Source organism: Phaenicophaeus curvirostris, chromosome 3 (genome assembly GCF_032191515.1).
Source record: "Phaenicophaeus curvirostris isolate KB17595 chromosome 3, BPBGC_Pcur_1.0, whole genome shotgun sequence".
In the NCBI taxonomy this organism is placed as follows: Eukaryota; Metazoa; Chordata; class Aves; order Cuculiformes; family Cuculidae; genus Phaenicophaeus; species Phaenicophaeus curvirostris.
In genome coordinates this window covers 13320623-13337071 of record NC_091394.1, presented here as the reverse complement: position 1 = coordinate 13337071, position 16449 = coordinate 13320623, and the positions used below count along the sequence as shown (strand labels likewise).

Below are 16449 nucleotides of genomic sequence, written 5' to 3'. Positions count from 1 at the left end.
TAGGAATATGCAGCCATATATTTGATTTCAGGTATTATGTTCCTGTCTGTTATTTTTAGACTTAGGGCAAAAATGTTCACATTTCAAGTGAGTTTGAAGGGTGCTCTGTGGTACCTCTGAGGCTCTATTATCTCACTGTGGAGATAAGAAACCTGGTCCAGGCTCATCTTTGAGCTGCACATGCAGATTTCCAAGAAAGCAGGCTGTAGGAAGAGTTGAACACACACATGTGTGAGCAATGAAGGCCTGCCTGACCTGTCAGTTTTGAAAATTAGTTTCAGAGCCTTAAATACTTGTCATAGCCATATTCTGAGTCTGCTGTGTAGAAAACATGTTTCTAATCCTTTCAGTCTGCTTTCAAACTAGCCAGAAGGATTGCTGTCACTCTCGTACTGATGAGGAACTGAAACACAAATTGTGTGAGTCATAAGAGGTTCATTAGCAAGCTGCTCAGTATTCTCTTGAATGCTTGGGAAAATTAAGTCACTTAAGGTGCAGTATCACAGGTGAATCCCAGACCACACCTGGTGTGCAGAAAGCTACCAGAACCTTAATGCATGAAAAATCTTGTCTTCAGGTGACCAGTGAACTGAAAAGTGTGTTTGGGGTACCTAGATGGGCATCCAAATCTTAATGCATGTAGGCCTGCTCTGTGATACCGAAAGTAGGTGATGACTGTGGTCTGATGAAAATAAAAGGTGTTGTGGATCTTTTTGCATCCTAATGTAGCTATCAGTATAACTGTTTGTGGGGGTTAGTATGGGGTTATGAGAGACAGAAAATAAGTTGCAGATTCCAGGCTCCGAAAAATGAAGAGTGCCTTAAAATAAAAATCCAGATGTCTCCATTTTGTTATTCATGTCCTTGGTATAGCAGTCACATTTAACCATTTAGACATTGTCTTTGACAACTAGCTGTAGGTAACTCTGCAGAGAGTTGGGCAAAATGAGTCTAGAGGACCCATCCAACCTCAACAGTTCTGCTTCCATGAATAATCCAAGGTTCCTCCTTCCTTTGTTTTTTTGGGGTTTTTTTGGGTTTGTTTGTTTTTTTCTATGCTGGCATCCACATACATATGCCTTATCCTATGAAGAAAATAGTAAAAAACAGATCTCTCTTATGAGTTGTAACAAAAAAGTTTACTTTTAGTCAAGCTACACTTGGGATCTAGACATCAGAGTCCTCTCAAAGATGTTGATGAAGCTGTAGTTGACATCTAACCCACATACCTTTGAAACTCAAGTGAAAGTGAGTGTGATTAGAGTTAATCCAAATCTGGGGTTGAGAAGCCATTCTGACATTACCAGGAGGAGTGCTGTATGGAAACATTTCCATTTTTATTATCCAAACCAGAGTCTGAGTCAGAGGTCTCTTTGCCCCTCTTTCTCCTTTCTGTGATTGAAAACCAAGCATACATCTTTTCATTTTGTATGTTTGTTTGATTTGCTGTAAAGTTGAGAGTGGATATATTAAGTGAATATTTATATATCCTTTCCCTAGTTTTTCATTATTAGTTATTCTTTCAAGGAGAGTTTGTGATGAGTTTGTTCCATGATTTTATGTATGATATTTATTCTTTCAGCATTATTATTTCAGTAGTTGAAACCACTAGTATGTTGCATTTTAGGGTGCTTTAAAAGGATAACCTGTTAACAATTACATGCTTGAAAAAGATGTTGCAATTGATAATATATTGCAGTTTGGCCTCTTTGTTAACACTCTACCTTCAACCACTTCCACACATTTTGTACATAGGTTGTTTTGATTTTGAGTTTTTACTGTTGAAATGTTGTCTCTGAGATTGTACGGTGTCAGGAAAGGACTGCTAACCATATCATAAAACTTACAGGAGTTTTCAGGTGAAGTTATTTAAACCCGACCATAGGTTTGATATTTAATATGAGTGCTTTTTAATGGAACTGTTGAAAGAACAAATTTCATGTACATAAAGCCACAGAATATTAACAGAATAGTTTTCCACTGTGCTTGCAGACTCAAATAGTTTTTTCCCCTTGGGCCCTTGAACTCAACCTTGATATTATTTAAACAGGACATCACCAAGGCCACTAACTCTAGCAAGTTGTTTCATGAGAACTAGAACTAATGAAGCAATTTGTTATCCTTGTTCTCCTTCCTTGCCTTTTCCTTCCCATCCCACATGCTTTGAGCGCCATCAGTCCTGCTGTGTGCCCCATGCATGTCTTCGATACAGCTGGCAGCCTGTGGTGTGGCTGGTAAAAGGCTATGTGAGGACTAGTTTTCTAGCTGGCTCTCTTTCAAAATGGCTGGGGACTTCCTTTTCTCCAGTGAGAATGCTGACTTGGGGGTCTTTTGCAGTGTAGTTTCCATTTGAGTAGCAACGTAGCTCAATAACTGTCAAATATGACTGAATTCAGTGGGCAGATCCAATACAGGGAAGACTTAGTCTACAGCTGGACAGTGTGAGAGTCAGCACAGATGTCTAAGGAAGCAAGGCTGAAAACAGAATGCTTCTCATGACTGTTATGTGTTTGAGTGGATTTAATTTAATTAACAACACTCAGAGAGAACGTACTCTGATAGTTTCCATATTTTTTTGTTTCCCTCTGGCTTTGACCATAATTAACCAGAGCCACACATTTTACTGGTGAAGACTTTCATGGGCAGGGACAAAATCACCTCTGAACTCCACTTGAGCAATTCTGTGCATTGGCCGGGGGGAAACTAACTTCATGAAGATGTTAAATTTTTGAGATACTGCTTTGTACACAGTTCCTATGTCAAACACATTGCAGGTCTGAAGCTTGTGTAGCACTTTGCTGGTATAATGAGGACAATCTTTTTGGCATCACATACAGGCCAGTCTGTATAAATAGGAGGTCTGGCTATGATTTGAGATGAGTCTCAGAAAAAGGTGATTTGGTATGGAAAAATGATAGGGTGCAAGTGGACTTCCTTCTACACAGTTTTTAATCATTCATTAAAATGACAGAGTAGTGATATAATCTTAAATCTAAACCCTGCATTTGGATTTTACAATAATTCTGAAAACATACATTAGCCAAATATTTACTTAGAGGCTTAAAAAAATAAGATCCAACATTACATCTTCCAATTGCCTTTAAATTTCGCAGTTCCGTAAAATGTAATGAATCACAGCATGTGATTGAACCTTAGTAACGGGTTATCTAATCCCTTCTCTCTTTAAAACTGATTGCCTTTTGTCTTGAATACAGTGACATTGTATTACATTAGATGCCTTCACAAACCAAGATGTCACTCAGCTGCATAACGAAAGCTAAACCGTGTGATATAAAGGGGGTTTTGGAAAGGAGAGTGAAAAGAAAGCCCTGTCTGCAATTAAGTTCATAAAACCTCTTTTCCTCTCCCAGTTTTTTTGGAACATAACTAAGGAAATATCAGCTTGGCCCTGCCCAGCTTTTCCTGTTGCCAGAGGTTCAGCCCAGTGACCATCTGTGGAGGACAGTGTAGTTCAAGGCTAACATCATACATCAACGTAGAGGACTGGTGTAAAGGCTCGGCATGCAACTCTTCTTTCTCTACAAAAAAAAAAGAAAGAAAAGCATGCTGAATGGCCTTAATCACATTTCTACTCTGTAGGCACACACCCAGTTCTTGTGATTAGTGCAACAGTACCCAGTGGTTGAATTTTTGTTTGCAAATTCATCTGTTACATGGTATTCTAATTACCCGTGGTTTCTTACTATCTTGTTGCTTTCTATCTATTTATTTTCTTTTTACCAAAACATGGAATACCACAATTGTATGTGTTGCTGAACAGATAATCAGGATAGTGTTCAAGAGAGATAAGGCTATTTTTCATTCATTCTGCTCATCAGAAATGCAAATTTAAATTAATAGAAGTATGACTGGTTCCTAAAAGCCACTCTTGTTTAAAAAGTGGTACATATTCCTATTTTGACTGTGACCTATAGACTTCTGGGTCATGCGTTTGCAGTAACTACTGAAAAATTGCCTACTCAGTCAGTATGTTTCCAGATGCTTAGTTGCATTACAATGACATTAAACATGTCATAGCATTTTTTTTATTATTATTATTGCATAGGGCTAGTTTCATATGTGCCCAACCAAGGTTTTGTTATCTAATGGAAGGAACAGACCGTATGAGACAGTCTTACTCCATGATCCATGCTTGAAATCCCTTGGTATATATAAACAATTTGACACACATGTTCACAGAAGAATAAAGAGAAGAAAAATGTCTGCTCTTTATCAAAAACTGTTTGATAGTACATTACACGTTAGCATGAGTTTTAGCAGAAATTACTTCTCACGTTACTGTTGTTTCTCTCAAGCTAAGCGTTTTATACCTTATCTAAGATAATATAATCACAGTCCTTACCCAGACACAGAAGGCAGGTCTAGATATACTGATGTTGTTCATTTGACTGGAGTCCTAGAAGACATTAGTTTTTGAGAAGGTTTAATAAAATCTTCAACAGGTTGAATACAATGTAACTGCACAATTTGGAGAGAAAGAAAATAAAATCTCAGTGTAAATTTTTACAAGTGAAGTATAATTCTTGTTCTGGACACAGATTGGTGGCAAATTACCAGTGAAATATCTTTGGTTTGTGTTTTGCAATGGAAAAAGGTAAAAAATTAATTGAAATCAAAATCCTCATGTTTCAGTAATTTCTGAAAGATCAGAAGAGAAAGATGCTCAAAACTGGGGAGTACCTAATAGCTCTGTGATTGGGCCCCTTGACAAAGGTGTGATGACACCATAAAATCACAGAATAATAGAATCGTACAATAGTTTGGGTTGGGAAGGACGTTAAAGATCATCCAGTTCCAACCCCGCTGCGATGGGCAGGGAAACCTTCCACTAGATCAGGCTGCCCAAGGCCCCCTCCAACCTGGCCTTGAACACTTTCCATCTCAAAAGTCACCTGAGACTAAAGAAGTTTGATCCTTTAATGTCCTTAAATTTAGTGTCCTGTAATTTCCATGTCCTGCCCAGTCCTCCTGTCTGGCTGAATAATTGTATGTCATCTTCACTCAAAGAATAGTGCTCACAGGAGAATCTGAGGGGACCGGTCTGGTTGCAAGGGGAATAAAACAAGAAAAGGCATCTCTCACTTTGTGTTTCACCCTGCAAATCTCTGAGAGGACTTCCATTCATCCCATCATAAAACAAATTAAATATCATTTTAGAATACTTCATGGAATGACGCAGTCACTTCCCCACCTCATGGGAAGGTTGTCACTAGCATTCCAAAAGCAGAAGAGGGGAATGCCTGAAAAACCCGTTAGCATTTCTTGTCTCATTCCAGGATATGCAGCATGTCAGTGTTTAAGCAGTGACTGAGTGATGAGGTGATTGCTGTGTGAGGGATGTAGCTACATTGTAAGTTCATTACAAACATTTTAATACAGGGCCAATTTCTACCCCCAAAATATTCTTTTAAAGCTCCCATCATTATTGCATATATTCATCCGAGAGCCAATTTCACTTATTATATGTTTTGATTCATTCTATGAATTGCCTGCTTCTGTGTACAGCTTTTTTTCATTTTTCACTGTTCTGCTTCTGGACCATGATTGATGATGTAAATAATGATTTCCAGGCATAAAACATTTTTTTTTCCTGTTGACCAGTCACTAATCACTACTTGTTCATCCCTGTGTTTTGTTGGTAAGCCAGATGAATTTCTTTTTAATGGCATTCTTTCTTGTCATGTCAGAAATCTCACCACAGATAAATGACAGATGCACACCACATATGTAACAGTACGTAGACCTTATAATCATTACCCAGTACGTTTACAAAGTTCTGAGATGTTTCATTTTAAGAATAGTAAATGCATCCATGTCTCTGCCATCCCTACCATTCCATGCTCTACCGAGAAGAAAGCTTAAAGAAACATTCAGAATTAAAAGGCTATTGATTAATTGACTTTTTTTTTAGCATCTCACATTTAAGCATGTAGTGTTTCTCATCTTGATCTAACTCACCTTTCTGCAATGTCCATGCCTTCAGTCCTGAGCCTGCAAAGTGCTTAACAGTTATTTTGCTTTATTTGAACAACCGTCTTTGAAGATTTGAGTGAAAATGGCTGGATATTAAAATGGGATCTAGCGTTACAGATGTTAACTAATAAAAATGATTAAAATAGGCCTAGTGTCATGCACATTCTTATTTATATTACTGGTATATCAGCCCACGGATACATAGATCATTTAATAGTCACAGTCCTACTGAAATAAAATGCCTGAATATACACAATATTCAGTACCTAGAATGGGGTTAATTACATAATTAACATATACAGTATTTGAATGGTTGGACTTGATGATCCAGTGGGTCTCTTCCAACCTGGTTATTCTATGATTCTATGATTCTATTTAACTGTTGCTTCCCATGCTTTGTGATACCTCCATGTGCCCTTCACACACTATGACTTGGACAGTTATTACCTCTGTAATAAGAAAATGGAAGAATTGGCACATCCTCATTGCAGCTTTAATAGCAGCTTCTAATGCCCTAGCACATATGAACTCTTTCTCCCTTCTAGAGAAGGATGAATACACTTATAGGAGAAGTTTTGCGATATTCTGTAGTTAATCTAGATTTCTAAAGTTTTCATTGTTCTCCTTAGAAGAGGCTGCTTAAAGTTTAGATGGAAAACTAAGCCAACTAGAAACACTTGGCTCAGGTGATGCAGGATAATTCATCTTCTGAACATTCTTGCATTCAGGAGCTATGTGTGAAAAGATCTAGATTACTAAATAGAGTTGTTAACCTTTCTTGGAATAAAATAATTGACCTCAAATATCAGTTTTAGAGAAAAGAGTCAGAGAACAGAAAGAATTTGTTTTGTTTCTTTGTTCTGTAAGTCATTCGCAAATTCTAGTAATAGGAGTTTCCAAATATTTTACCCTTAAATGTCTTTCCCTTTGCTTGTTTGACACCCCATGCCTGTATTCTGGTATATTTTTTTTCTGGGTTACAGAAACACTCTGTACAGCAGATTTACAAAGTTATTTGCTCTTGCTGTAGATATTACATTTCCTTCCCATGTATTGCCAGCCCTCCATACTTCGGAGGTAGCTGGTCTTTAGTCACAGTATAGAGGTGTCTCTGCTTGCTTGTGCACCCAGTCCTGTAGTTCTTGGCTGACTTTCTGCCATGCACAGGTGGGAAAGGTGCAGTAAGATGCAGGCTGCAAAGGAGACATCCTTGTTACGTAAATAGAGCTGAACAGCTTGTGAAATTATCTTGTTCCAAGGATTTGAGAAAATTAATACTTATCAGAAAATACGGGGATGTTATGTGTGCAGGTAAAGTATGTTTCTAAAAGATGCGCTACACATCACATGTCATGCATGCACATACCTGACACCGATTTACCTGGTTGAGAAATAAAATCAACCTCCTTCCACTTCATACACCTCTTGGTTTATGGGCTGTAAATGTTATAACTTAATTTCTACTGAAGCTATGCTATGCAAAGGGATGCCAGCATAAGATTATCATGCTGCCCTTCCTCATCATCATCTGATTTCAATATTAGATTTCTAATTTCAATCTGATTTTTCAAGATTTGATGTTTCTCTGAGAACAAGGGCAGACACGTTCTAGGTGCATTTCTATCTTCCAGGGAAAGAAATCAAACAAAGAAGCTGTGATAGCTCTTGGAAGAGCCAGAAAATACAGAAACTTTATGCCAGAGCATTAGTAAGACAAGATTGTGTTGTGCAAACCTTCTTTGTTGCAGGCCAGACAGCTCTCATTGCTCATATCTAGTAATGCTGAAGTCAAAGCACAACCTTGAGGCTTCTAGTACCATGTAGACTAACAGTAAAATAGTAAGCTGGTAGCAAACAAGTAGATAGAGAAAGTCAGGTTTTCTTCTGCTACATATATTCTTTTAATAGAATATCTCCTGGTCTCTCTGTATATGTGGAAATGTGTATATGTGTATATACATAACTGTAGTTTTGCCAGGTGCTGGAGGAGCTGTTTGAACTATTAGCAACAACTAATATAACAGGAAACCAGAGGACTGGATGCAAAGTCAGGTTGAATCCTACAGTATAATTTGGAGATGTTAGAAGATATTTTTCATCACTACAGAGCTTGCTTGCTTGCTTTATTTCTTTTGTATTCCCCCACCCTCACTTTTATCATTGACCACCTCATGAGATTCATCCAGAGACATGCAGGCCAAAGTTATGCTTTGGACTGACTCCCCTGTTTGAACCAGAAAGACAAATTTGGAACAATAAATATATATATATAACTTAAAACATCATAAGAAATCCTAAGGGAATCAAGGCTTTCTGGTTTATGTATGTCTAACTTCTTGATAGATAAATTAAGCTTGTTCTAGACTTATTTTTTATGACCTTGGTAGTAGTGCTGCAAGCTCAGATGAAAGTGGTTTGGACTGAGTTTCCTCATGGCAGATTTTAATTGGCACTATTTGGACATCTTCCTTTTCTGCCTCTTTCCTTTATTTGCCTGTGATTGTTCCTTGAAAATTACCCTTTAAGGGTACTAAGTCTTGGTAAATCTTCATAAAAGTCAGGGAAAATTACAGGTGTTTCTTTTAGCATCACAGCATTTAATTCTATGTACTTATTCTGAATAAGAGAATATTAATTTGAACAAGAATTAGTAGAGTGCCCCTGTGTCAAGGAAGGCCAGTCGCATCTGGGACTGGGATAATGGGAAAATAACGACCAAGCTGAAGAAGTACTTCTCCCTGTTTAGCACTTAGCACTGATGAGACCACATCAGGAGTTCAAGGGTCCTGGTTTTGGCTCCTCAGTATAAGAAAGATGTTTACCTGCTGGAGCGAGTCTAGTGGGGGTTCAACACAATGATTACGGGAGTAGGGCACATGACTTATGAGGAAGAGGGAAATGGGTTTGTTCACCTGAGATTAGAAGAAAAGTGGGTTTAGGACCCTTCTAACTTCAATAATTCTAAGAGTATCTCAAGCTCAATATTTATGTTTCTTTTTCTTGCTTACTACAAAGGAAAATAGAATAATATAATATTGTATATTATAATATTGTATATTCTTTATTTATATATATGTTTAATATATTTTAATATATGTAATCTTCTAATCCAGGAATATCTTTCCTTCTCTGGTGAACTGAGGATGGTTTTATCCACTTCTGAAATGTGAAACCAAGCAGCATTGCAGGTGCTGGTGATTCCCACAGCACCAAATCTGAAGTCAGGGTTTACTTCGCACCCTGCAAGAAAGCAGGGTTTTAGCTTTTCTGTGCACCTCTCGCTGGTGGGATGGACACTTATCTAACTACATATTTCTTTCACTGCAGTTCTGCCTGGCTGTGTCATATGAACATGACTAGTACATGACCTACTAAGCCATGTCCACTCTTGGATTTGGCCATAGAGGATTTGGCCATATTAAATCATTAGTTAAAAATCCAATTCCCTGAATAAAATATTGGAGGTTTACTTTTTTTTTCTTTTTTTTTCTTTCCTTCTTTTTTGCAGAAAAAGTGAATACCCTTAATTTTTAAATCTGAACTTCACAAATCTTGCTTTGGTCTCTAAGTCAATAAACTTTCTGACAACATTCCTTGTAAAGGTTTAAGCCTTTTCTGGCAAGTGATTAACAACTGGGACAAGCCCTTCCATGAGGCATGAGTGTTGCAGTCTGTTGTGTGGTCTGTTTGGCTGGGTCTGTAATGCATTTCCGATTGTCTAAATATAAGGAGATAAAAAGGGAAGAATGCCAAACTCCACTGTATAACATAAAGCAAGTCAGAAGGAAAAGGTTTATCATTTTTCTTCTTCCTTTTACATTGCTGGCTACATCTTATCTTTAGCCAGAAGATGCTAACATCATTTCCACCATATAAATCAGTTTGCGTGTGATACAAAAACACAATATGACTTTCTTTTCTAAATTAATGAAAGTTTGGATACTTCAGTGTTTTGACATTCAAAAATCCTAATTTAATCTCAGAGCTGTTAAACTATCACTTACAGAGTCAGTGGGTGTGTATTGCCTCAGTGAGCCTTCTTTTTTATCCAAGCAGTAATATTTAGGATGGAAATTTGGAAGTAACCACAACAACCGGTATTTCCAAAGTGATGATACCAGGACTGCTGAGCTAGCAGAGCATATGCCTACCACTTTTATTGCTCTTCTGACACCTAGTTTTGTTTGAAGTAGTAGTGTGATTGTCCCATGGATTTTAACAGAACTGTGGCTCTGTTGAAGCTGATTCAGAAGGCAGTTGTTGCCCATCTTCAGTACTAAATGAGAGCCCCATAAATCCTGGAAACAACCTTAAAAGCCTTTGTGATGTTTTTCACAGTGGTTCAAATGAATAGTGATTTATCTGCTTGTGAATGAAATACGAATCTTGTTTCTATTGCTCCCATTGCTATGCCATCTGGGTACATCATGTGAAATAAAACGATACCAGTGACTGGCAAAAAACTCCTGTGGTTTCACAAAGGGAGAGAAGAAAGTCAGTAATATGTTAAGCAATCTCCCCATTTTGAGATTTATGGTTATTTTATTTGTGATGTAGCTGTCTACTATTTAAATAATTGTAAAGGCACACCCTGCAAACACATTTCGTAATTCACTCAGGAAGATATGAGGATCTCCCACTTCGACAGTCATAATAGTTCACCACAAATGGAAACTTTCTGAATAGCTGTGGTTTTTTGAAGTTGTGAAACAGTCATTCTGAGTCTTGGTTGAGAACATTCCCGTTGCGATACCTGGCACTTAATGTGTCATCAGGAGCACACATGAGCTGCTACAGGTATGTCAGGCCCTCAGAGGGTCATGAAGGGAACATTTAACAGGTAGGAGGCCACATAAGAAAATGCACTGAGCTTCACATGCGTCTTATCGGCAAGCATCTCTGGAAGAGACCTTTCAAAGACTTCTCAGTGCCATAGTGGATAGATTTAATCTTAGTGTGAACATGTCAGGTTATGGACTGTCTTTGTGTCTGGGGCTGATACTTTATAAGATATCTTGGAGAGACTTTGGCTAGTTAAAGACTTCAGTTTCCAAGGGGCAGTGCAGCTGCTCGATCATTGCCTGTTTCTGTCAAGAAGCACTATTAAAGCAGTATTAAAAAAAACACGCTGTATGAGGTGTGCAAAGTTTGTGTGGGTCACAAGTAGCTAGGAAGTCCCCAGTGTAGGTATTATGTGGCTTACTCTGGAACTGCAGTATTTTGGTTTTGTACTTGCCCAAGGTGTCCAAAGAAGCATGCAGGCTTGTAAGTGCCCACAGGGGTCTCAAATGCCATTTGCTACTGAGCAGGATAAAGTATTTTTTTAAATGCAGTTTTTCTGAAAGCTATGAGCCGTGCTGACTACAAGCAGAAGGCTGCCATGGTATGTAGCTATGGACCCCTCAACTTCCCAGGGTTGATTGACTATTCTGTCAGGAGATGGATAAGCCCTGAAAATTTGAAGGTTAAGGAACTGAACTTACAATGTGCTTCTACTAGCCAAATGGCAAGCAAACCATTTTCTAATCATGCCTTTTCTCTGGGACTGCTTCTGAATGGCATTTGTTCCTTTGCTGTCATCTGCTAGCTTATGAAGTGTGAAAGGTAGACACCTGCAGACAGCACTCAAATAATCAGCCTGCTTGAGCCTTGGTCTGTTGCAACTGCATTGGGCTGCCTGAGGCTTTACAAGGTTTATAGCACAGATACAAGGTTTGTATGGACTAGCTCCTTATTACCGTAGCTGCCATGGTCAGCAGGGAACAGTTATAGACCAAAGGCGTTGCAGCGTCCTTCTTACTTTCTGGAAGAAAGAGAGATTTGCAAAAAATAGGCAGAGCCTACTCTGTGTCCCCCTGGTTGCTGTCAAATGGAAATACATGGGAACTTTGCCACTGAGTACTTACATGCAGATGTATCCCATTGTCACAGTGTGGGCAAGCCTTGAGGTTTTAAGGACCATGAAAAATAATATCCAATATTTCCTTTCTAGAGAAAGGATCCTGACCAGATTAGTAGGTAGAGTGTAGGTGTTTATCTGGGAAGTATGTTAATGCTGGATTTGTTTACAGTAATCTAGTAACTCCTGCTTTATGAAGTTTTAAACTCCTGTTTTAAAAAGTGGAAACATGTTGGAAGTTCTACCGATAAATCTCTTAAAGAGTTGAACTTAATTGCTAAGTGAACTTTTCGTTGCAGAGCAGAAACAGTGTGGTGTTGGTCTGCCAGGCAAACAGAGATGTCCAGCAGTTGTGAGGAAGTGATTTGTTGATGTATCAACAGTGCCTTTACAAGGAATTATGCTGTATGCTGTCAGATTTCACTTTCCTTTAATTTGTCTACTTCATATATCTTTTGAAGTATCACTGCTTCAGTACAACTGTAAATTAGGCTAACCAGGCATCTTAAAGGACCTGGTAAGGTTTGTCACTGGGATTGCCTGGCTATCAGCCAGAAAAATAACTGATTCAGTGATACTTGCAAGTTCCAAAGAGTCTAGATTCAACAAAAGAATATTTTGCATTGCTAGGTAGTATCACTGCAGTGCACTAAGCTCAGTTCAACATGAGTGGGTCAAACCTGAGAAGCTAGGACATACCCGCGTCACTGTTCGCACTAAACTCTGTGTTTATAGCAATAAGTTGTAAACTTCATCTTTTCTCACTATCTTAAAGTGAGCTCGAGTATTTCTTGTGCGCAGCAATGTGAATGCAGTAGCATGAGCCTACACTTGTTGCACTGACAGTATTTTTTAGACTATATAGAGACACAGTTGCTGACTGTGGGTGAATCTATGTAATGATTAATAGTCATTCTTTGCCTCTTAGGAGCTGTGTTGTGAGGTATTGGAAAACAAGATAATGATATTTTTCCCCTTCTCTCTGTATGAGGCATTTTAATGACCAGGTGATTTTGTTTCAGACTACCTAACAACTTAATGTAATAAGATAAATCAGGGGGTTTCTGGAGCATGGCTTATCTCTACATGAATGCATCCTAAAGTAGATTTAAAAATCTGCCAATGGCAAAGGAGAGAATAATGACCTCGTTACTAAAGCTGTCTTGTTAAAAATCTTAAACGATGTTGGACAGATTTGTTGCAGAACAAAGTAGAAGTAAAATATGGTAAACTTACTCATACCTGGTTTTCTAAAGCTGAGTCAGTCACAGTAGGTGGGAAATCATGTTTCTGGGACTAGTGGTGTATCACTTTTTATTTGGCTTTAAATCCATGATTTAGACTGAGGCTACAACAGATCCGACCTCGAATCAGTTCTCCTAGTAGAAGTCCCCTCAGCTGGGCATGTAGAGCCCTGCCTGTTAAATAATCCCCTCTTTTCACATCTTTTATTAACAATTCCAAATATTCCATTAAGTAAGGGAGTGGGGAGGTTCACATAACTTCTTTTTCCAGGTAACAAGGGGTAGGACATGAGGAAATGTCTGCAAGTCCACAATGTCTAACAGGGGAGGTTTCAATTGGATATTAGGAAAAATCTCTTTACTGAAAGCATGGTGGAGCATTGGATCAGACTGCCCAGGGGAGTGGTGGAGTCACCATTCCTTGGAAGTGTTCAAAAAAACGTGTAGACGTGGTGCCTTGGGACATGGTTTAGTAGGCATGTTGATATCGTGTTGATTGTTGGATTTGATAGTCCTAGAGGTCTTTTCCAATCTTAATGATTCTATGATTCGATCATGCCAAGGAAGTCCCTGAAAACTCTTACTCAGCACTTTGAAAATTATCTAATAGTCAGTTGATCTTCTCTGGAAATAGGAGGTCTGTGACTAAACTGACAAGAGTTTAGCTATTGATCTCCAGTAGATTCTGCTATATTGATGTTGAGTCTTTGCAGAACTCACACTCCTGGGGATTTTCAAAGATTACTTTCAAAACGTTTGGGCAGAAAGCTCAGTTCCAGTAAATCACACATTTTCTGACAAGATAGGATAGCTGGAGATGAAACTCGCCTTCTCCCAAGCTGTACAAATAAGGAATAATGATGTATTTAATTATCTACGCATTAAATTTTGACATGAGGAAGGAAAGACACATGAAAAGAACATCATCCCATCATACGGCACTTAAACAGCATTAAAAGCTCAGAGTAAAAGAGAGAAAGAAATGTTGTGTTGAAAAATAGAGTAATATATGTGTTCTTAGCTCAGTAGATTCTGGGTACATCAGGCTACAGACACTTGTGTTAAGGATATGCATAGATGCATGCATAGGTAGGATGTTCAAGCTTTATGTTGGATTCATTGACTATTGAGACTTCCCTGTGAGAGCACTGTCCTGTGAATGAAATTTTCAGCCAACTAGCTACCTTTCTTTTTTTTTGGTCCAGGTACAGCTTAATCTCTTCCATTAATGTATTATTACTCGATCTGGACTGCTGTGCTTGCATCTTGCCCAGTGTCATGTAGCACATCTGGAAATGTTGTGGTTTGCTAAATGACAAGTCGCACTCTTTCCTTCCAGTTCCGCCTGGTGGTAAAGACAGCACTGAAGCTGTTGCTGGTCTTTGTGGAGTATACGGAATCCAACGCACCACTTTTAATCCAGGCAGTATCTACTGTTGATGAAAAGAGAGGTGAGTAGCCTTACTTGAGGGTTGCAGAATCCTAGCACTTTCTGAGATCAGGGTGGCATTTCATCATTGATTTCAATGGTTCTCGGGTTACTGTCACAATGCCTGCTTTATGTGACATACTCTTAATTTCTTGATTAAAAGCATGTTTTCATTATTCATGCAATTTAAAATTGTTTTGAGGAATGAATTACAGTGGGAAAGTGAAGGGTGACAAGCTGGGGAACTCAGCTGCCCCCTTGTGCATTGCAGCCATTGCCTCTTGCCTGCACCCACTTTCAAAGGGAGCCTCACTGCACCTTCTTTTGGGCCAGACCATCTTTCCACTTCCTTCTGAGTAGCACCAGTATGATTTAGAAGACAAAATGATATCTAATCAGTGTAATCCCTTTGAAGAGAAAGACAAGGTCAGTAATAGTACAGGCTTTATAGCAAAAGCAAAACCATCTGTTGTTACATTAAAATAAAGCCCTTGAGCAGATATTATACTATGAAATCTGTTACCCTTCAGGCTCATGAAAAATACTTGAATATATATACTGTATTTTTTACAAATAAATAGAACAAAAATGGTTCTTTCTTGTTCTTCCCACAAAGACATTGCTAAGCTCCCAGGGCATTCTCTCTTGATGCAAAACATTCCTTTGCCTCAAGGAGAGTTTTTGAGGTTGGGAGAGCCATTGTTGTGGTCTCAGACACATGGAGCTTGAAAGCAAGATTCCCTCTGTGGAGCAACTGCCTCCGTGCTGAATTTGTTTGAGTGACTTGATATGGTAAAAGTGAAGCAAAAAAGTTGGGGGATGGGGAGAAAGGTGGTGCCAGACATAGGCAAATTATCCAAGTTTTGCTTTCAGCTATTAGCATGAATGTGCTGAAAAGATTCCCCAATAAAAAAAAAAACAAACAATTTTCTCTTATGACAAGGGAGCAAGCAAGGGCAATTCAAAGCTAAGTTTAACATTGTAAATAGTGGACTCTTCAGGCTGCCTTTCTGTTTGAAATTTAAAGTGATAAACCTTACAGTGCCATAAGCAGAAATGTAATTACACTGCTCATGAAATTGTGAGTGCTGTGATTTGTTTTTAGTTACCCTTAGTATTTCCTCATCTCTGAGAACTTAATGGTATTCTTAACATGCTCAAATTGCCATCTGTTCACATGCTAGTAAACTTCATTAAAGAAAAAGAGAAAGTAGGACCCTAAGCATACTACCATGTGCTCTGTATTCCGTTCTGTATGTGTAAAACAACCTCAGGCAGACATTTACGTGTTCCAAAGTAATAAAACAACTTTACTAACAACAAAAAACACGTGAGGAAAAGTAATGCATGCCATTAAACAGATACTTGTTAGAAGCGTGAGGAGAGAGTTTATAGGAATTCTCATACCTGTGGGTTGGCAGATTGTCCCATGAAGTCTTGCAAATAGCTTAGCCCCAAGCACCCGGTTTTCCTTTCCGTCTTCCTTTTTCTCTTTGTTTTATTATTGTTATTACTATTATTATTAAGTAGTTATGCTTAGCTACAAAAGAGATTATTTTCTTGTTTTATATTTAATTCCTTTTTTAGATCATCAAAGCACTTCAGTTTTAGCTGTGAATATGCAATGTTTTAATTTATATTTTGAAATTAGTGGCTTATAATTGAGGAGTAACTGCCTTTAATGACTGATTTAGTGGAAGAGAAATACAGAGGAAGAAAAAGTGATGTGCCTTTACTTGAAACATTGTCATAAATCTTCCAGGTATATAATTAGGCTTAGCAATGCTTTGAAAAAAGCCCAATGTTTCATGTACATACAAAGTGATGAGATACGACATAATTCCTCAACATGTGTACCACACATGATTAACATAAAGAACCAC

General features: G+C 38.3%; 1 protein-coding gene across 11 annotated transcripts in view; it reads left to right on the top strand.

The window, feature by feature from the left end:
* The window catches only part of FHOD3 (formin homology 2 domain containing 3), a 388584-nt gene that overhangs the window by 241498 nt on the left and 130637 nt on the right, over positions 1-16449 (top strand). For all 11 annotated transcript variants that reach the window (XM_069853399.1, XM_069853402.1, XM_069853398.1 and 8 more), the window contains exon 7: positions 14477-14588. In XM_069853399.1, the coding sequence (XP_069709500.1) occupies positions 14477-14588 (112 nt within the window). The remainder of the gene's footprint in view (positions 1-14476; positions 14589-16449) is intronic.